The 6115-nt window shown below is 27.4% G+C and overlaps 1 protein-coding gene across 1 annotated transcript; it reads left to right on the top strand.

The window, feature by feature from the left end:
- The first annotated feature begins 35 nt into the window (after positions 1 to 35).
- On the top strand, positions 36 to 4228 carry LOC111030086 (probable arginine--tRNA ligase, mitochondrial). The gene is made up of 6 exons (XM_022309425.1): positions 36 to 350; positions 1312 to 1628; positions 1726 to 2555; positions 2962 to 3089; positions 3252 to 3403; positions 3929 to 4228. Exons 1-6 carry the CDS (start codon positions 285 to 287, stop codon positions 4152 to 4154), a joined length of 1719 nt encoding a protein of 572 aa, XP_022165117.1. The 5' UTR covers positions 36 to 284; the 3' UTR covers positions 4155 to 4228.
- Positions 4229 to 6115: the final 1887 nt, after the last annotated feature.

The raw sequence follows: 6115 nt of genomic DNA, 5'->3' as shown, positions 1-6115 counted from the left end.
CGAGTACTCGAGTTTTCCCCACCCCCGAACAACCTCACTGTTATCACTCATCTCCCGCCCGACTGATAACAAAAAAAGTTTCGCCGACTTCCCAGTTCCGAATGTTCGGTTTCGATACTTCACGTTAGTGAACCTTTAACTCGTGTCTGATCTTTATTGATATGATTGAGTTAGGGACCAACATTATTATGCCATGGTAATGTACAATTGACGAACTCTCACAGTTACGGAATGTGTCTTAACTAGACGAGTAAACGACGCTTTAAATAGAAAATTTCGTAACGATGGTTCGTACAGCTATTTTTTCCGGATCCAGTTATCGACTGTGTAAGCGATATGTAGCGGAAAAGGTAATTACTAAATATTTTAGATTCTGAGCAGAGTAATGAATGTATTGATTAATGATTTTACTGTGTGTTGTCCACTTTCTTTGATTGTGTGTACACGATAATTAGTCAAAATAATGCTTCGATTTTCAACTGCAGTATCTTTTCCGATAGCACAGTGAATCTTGTTGGTGCATCCAGTTAAAATCACCCAGGCATTTTCAAAAGCACCGTGGAAAAAAATAATTATAAATAAACAGGAATTTTTACGCAAGATCGATTTTTTTTTTTTGGTGTTACCATAAAACAAATTTCCGTGGCTACATACAGAAATAATTTTGTATTGTTTTGAGCTGTTTATGGACATTTTAAACTTTTTCTTTAAATGTATATACAATGTTATTTGTTGGGGAAAATGCTTGAAATTTTAATACAATGTTCCTCATTGTTAAAATATCAGTTAACAAGTATTAATAATAGACAGACAAGATTTATAAGCATTTAAAGTTCAAATTGTGACAACATTTATCAAATTGAAAATGTATAAATGTTTTTGCAGTTAAAAAGCTAAGGATTGAAAATTTAAAATAAAGTTCCATATAATTAGTACAAATTGTAACCAAAAAATATATAACCGCAGTTTTTTATATAGTTATTTTAAGTTCAAATTAGGATGAAATTAGATATTTTATCGAAGAATAAAGATAATAATTTTGTGTTATAATTTAAAAATATTAGGTATTTGTTGGTACTTGAAATTTTGAAAGTATATTATTATACTCAACATTTTGTAACAACCTGTATCAGCGGAAAATCTACTGCCTAATTCAGGTATAACCGATATGTTTTTGCCCAAAAAAAGGGCGCCCGGTAAAGTAGAAATTTCAATAGAAATCGGGATAGAAATGTTCCTTGAAAAATTAACTTGTAAAAACAAATAATTCAATATACGTTGTGACTAAACTTTGATTTTAAAATGTTTCAGGTTGCCTGTGCAATCAATAAAAATTCAGCAGACGTAATAAATGATTTCATAGCTAACCTGAAAATAGGCAAAGGAAATTCTATGAACGATATTGGTTTCCACATGCCTCTTAATATTATTCAAAAACATTTTGGAGCAGATTCATTAAAAGATTTTAAAATACCGAGTCATGAAATAACAACTTCTAAATTAAATCCTCAACATGTAATAATACATTTGAATAAATATGATTTTATAAATGACATACTTAAAAACAATATTGATTTAACTCGACAACAGTGTATGCAGAATTCTAAACCTGTCATCATTGATTTTAGGTAATTGGTAAGTTTAATTCACCATGTATATTTTAAGTATAAATTCTTTTCAGACACTGATCACTATGTAAAATTATGCAAATTTCTATCATTACAGTTCTCCAAACATTGCAAAACCATTTCATGTTGGTCATTTACGTTCAACTATTATTGGAAACTTTATTTCTAACTTAACAAATTTTATCAATGGCCGTGTTGTTCGTATTAACTACCTAGGTGACTGGGGACCTCAGTTTGGTTATACTCTACTAGGATTAGAACAAATGAAACCAGATATGTCTAATAACAATATGACAATAGAATCTTTACACAACGCATACATACTAGCCAATCAAATGGCAACAGAAGATTCGAGCATTCATATCAAAGCTAAATCTATATTCAAAGATTTAGAGTGTGGTAATTCTACTTCTGATATTAATAACCTATGGAATAAATTTAGATCAATCACTATTAATGAATTAGAAATTATTTATAAGAGACTGGGAATAGTCTTTGATGAATATGATTGGGAATCAAAATATTCAAAGGAGAAAATTCAAGATGTTCTAGAACAGCTCAATAAAACTGGTTTATTAAAACTTAAGGAAGATGGATCTACTGTTGTGCTTTCTAATAATCAAGAAATCACAATTTTAAAAAATGATAATTCTACATTATACTTAACACGAGATATCGCTGCTGCACTTAGACGCCACAAATATTATGGTTCAGAAGATTTATTTTATGTTGTTGATAATACTCAAAGCAAACATTTTTACTTGCTGAAATCCATAATTGCTCAAATTAATTCAAATATAAATGTGCATCACATTCCATTTGGGAGGATACATGGTATGAGCTCAAGAAAAGGACAGGGAATATTATTAGATCAACTTCTAAATCAGGCAAAATCCACTATGAACTTAAAAAGAAAATATTCTGAAAGTTGGTATCTGAAATAATTAGGGTTTGGAACTAGTTGCATTTGATTATTTATACAAATATGTATTTTCCTGCAATGGTTGTAAAATATTCCAGATGAGATATAAATTTATTTTTTGAAATACCTAAATTAAAATTTACAAAGATTAACTTTTACATATCTGTGTATATTTTATTATATTTTACAAAAAAGTCATAATTTACAAAAAAAATTAAGCATTTAGCAATACTGTTACAATATTAAAGCATAAATATTTTATTCCTGTTTTTGCTCCCTATAATTTTAGCTAAAGAGCATTTTTGTAATTTTAGTTCCATATTTAAAATAAGTACATATTATTATTGCAATAAGTTTTGAACCCTGATATTAATATTATTATCATCCCTTATTAACATTAATTATTTTCAGCTACCAAAATTAGTTCAACAGATGATAATGAAGTAGCAGATATATTAGGAGTATCTGCTATAATAGTAAATGATCTAAAACAAAAACGAAAAAAAGATTACAATTTTTCTTGGGAGTCAGCATTGCAGGTATCTATAGTTTAAGTTATTGGTTATTTTTTTCAATAATTGAACAGTTATTTTAAGCACACATGTCTGTCGAATGTTAAAATAATTTACAATGTACCATTGATAGTAATAATTACATCAAATTAGGAAGTACTGAATGTATCTTATTTATTTATTTTTTAGGTAAATGGAGATACTGGCATTAAACTCCAATATACTCATTGTCGTTTAATAAGTTTAGAAGAAGTTAATTGCAATATAACTTTACCCAACAAAGTCATTGCTGAATGTTTTACTGAAACTGTTGCATTGGACTTAATTTTAGAAATATGTCGGTAAGTTATTTTTTAACTATATAAATAAGGTTCTAATTGTTATATTATAACTTCACATTTGTCGTTTAGTATTATATTTTTAATATGCCAATCGACTTTTGATGTAATGTAGATTCTGAAAATAATCACAGATAGTTACAATAACTTTGTCAAAATCTTGATAAATTTTTTTCTCACTTTTATTACTCAAATTCGCCATATTTTGAATACAGTAATTTGAAAATGGTTGCTATTGTTTTAATTTGTGTTCAAGACTTAAAATGATGAAATCAAAAATGTAGGATGTAGAATAGGTCTCAAGTAAGTTTCATTAAAAACTAAAATCTATATTTACTAATCTTATGAATTGGCATACGAGAACGAATCTGTTGTGCATAAAATAGACAAATAGATAACCAATCACCTTTTTTAATCTCCTTAAATAGCAGTTGATTGAAAATTAATACAAATTAAAGTTTATACCACTTACATTGCTGTACCTCTAATTTTACAATAATTAATGTATAATATAATTTTGTTTTTCAGATTTGAAGATATATTAACAGAAACTAACCAGGAATTAGAAGCATGTATTTTAGTTAACTATTTATTTCGATTATCCAATTGCATCAACAAAGCCTTAAAAGTTTTAAATGTTAAAAATTCTAGCAGTACTATTGCTCAGCAGAGAATTTTGTTGTTTTGCAGAGCTAGAGAAACTCTTAGTGCTGGAATGAAAATTTTAGGATTAGTACCATTAAAAAGTATGTAATTTTAACTAATTTTACTTAGTAATTTCTGTTCTAATGTACAAATCTAAAGAATAAAAATAATTTGTAGTTTTTACTGAAACTTTCATTTTATGTTAGAACCTACTATAAGGGCCAGTTGGTACAGTCTGTGATTAAAGTTAATCACAGTTTAACCATCCGAATTTGGCCGGTTAAATATCTGTTATCAGCTGATTAAGCGTAATCGGAGTTTAATCACAGACTGTACAACTAGCCCTCAATCTATTACTTTTGATTATTATAAATAATCTAAGATATTTCAATTTCCATGGATTATAAATAACCATGGACCCCCACATGAGTTATCTCAGTGAAGTGCAGTAGTCTGTTATCAGATGTTAGCAAATATGAAAAAAATTGATGTGTTCTTCAATTATTGTGATTTTTTAAGCAGAAGTTGCAATCTAGTATTGATGTAATATCTGTAAAAAATTGTAATACCTTATTTAGCATTACCAGTGTACTAATTAACTGCTAAACATAAAAATAAAAATTCATGTTTCTGTAAAATATGCATGTTAACACACTTTTGACCTGATTAAACAACTAAATACAATTTAATTTCATCACTCATCTATAATTTTAAATGTTTTCGCTGATATTTAATAGTTGAAAATTGCACATGTGTGTCAGCCATCAGGTGTTATACATTTACACAATTACAACATATTTACTAATGCTTATATTTGTGGTAAATTGCATTCACCTGTATTTTGAGTGCAAATGCTTTCAAAACCAGGCATTAAATAGTAAAATAAAATCTTTAAATTCTAAATAATGTACTTAGTAGTATTGTACTTATGTATTATAACGTATATACCGTGTATTGCTAAAACCACTTTTAATGTATTTTAAAATAATATATAACTAATATTCAGGGCTGTTATACCTAAATTATGAAAACAACAATTACCTCTGTATTAATCTATTAATAATTTTATTAGGCTATTATTTTACTTGCTAATTATTTCTGAAGTGATAATTTCAATATAATCACTGATAACACCTGATATTAATGAATTCAATTCACATTTGAATCTTAAACAGAATAATATGCCTATTATACATTAGCAATTTTACTCGGCATTAGATTAAAATATTATTAATTAATAATGATTTGTCAAGTAAATATTTATTTAGTACTTACCCGTTATTCTTTTTTTTCGTTGGTAAATTAACTAAAAATATCCATGCAAGGACAACTTAAAAACATGTTCACAGTATGAGATAAAATTGATGATTTTCAAAAAAAAATATTAGTTAGGCTGTAGAGGATCTAGAAATGTTTCCAAATTTGTATGAATATATGAATGAGAAGGATGTTAACTAGCAAATGGTAGCTATTGTTCAACAGCATTTACAATCACTTACAGAATCTTATATGTGGATAATAGATCCATTTGTGGCAAACAATGAAAATAACAAGTTAAATATGAGCAAGAAAGCCTCATCAATTTATCATCCAACTCCATGCTCAAAACTAAATTCCTGGAATTATAAAAATGTTGTTTTTGACTGTTTGTTGAAAATGAATACCAATTGTTGAGTGAGAAAGCAATGAAAATTTTAATTCAATTTTCGAAAATGTATTTATGCAAAAAAACATTTTCATCTGTCACAGCTATTATGACACGGTACCAGTCTCAGCTAGAAATAAGTAAAGTTCTACGTCCTACAGTGACTATATTGGAGCCAAAATTGCACAAAAATATTCTGAACAAGCAGAAACAAGTTTCATATAAAAATTTAATTAAAACTTAAAACTCTCGTCATAAATTAAAAGAAATCCGTATTCATTATTTTATAAATGTATTTTTTTTATTAATTTGGTATAAGACTTATCAATGGAACGGTATTTATATAAAAACCTATGACAAGTTTAAAGTGGAAAGTGGAATTTAAAGTATGTTATTAGTGGTCCATTTTTTTTTTTTTTTTTTTT

Source organism: Myzus persicae, unplaced genomic scaffold (assembly GCF_001856785.1).
Source record: "Myzus persicae strain clone G006 unplaced genomic scaffold, MPER_G0061.0, whole genome shotgun sequence".
In the NCBI taxonomy this organism is placed as follows: Eukaryota; Metazoa; Arthropoda; class Insecta; order Hemiptera; family Aphididae; genus Myzus; species Myzus persicae.
Note: the sequence above shows the minus strand (reverse complement) of the source record. Positions and strands in the feature narration are given on the sequence as shown.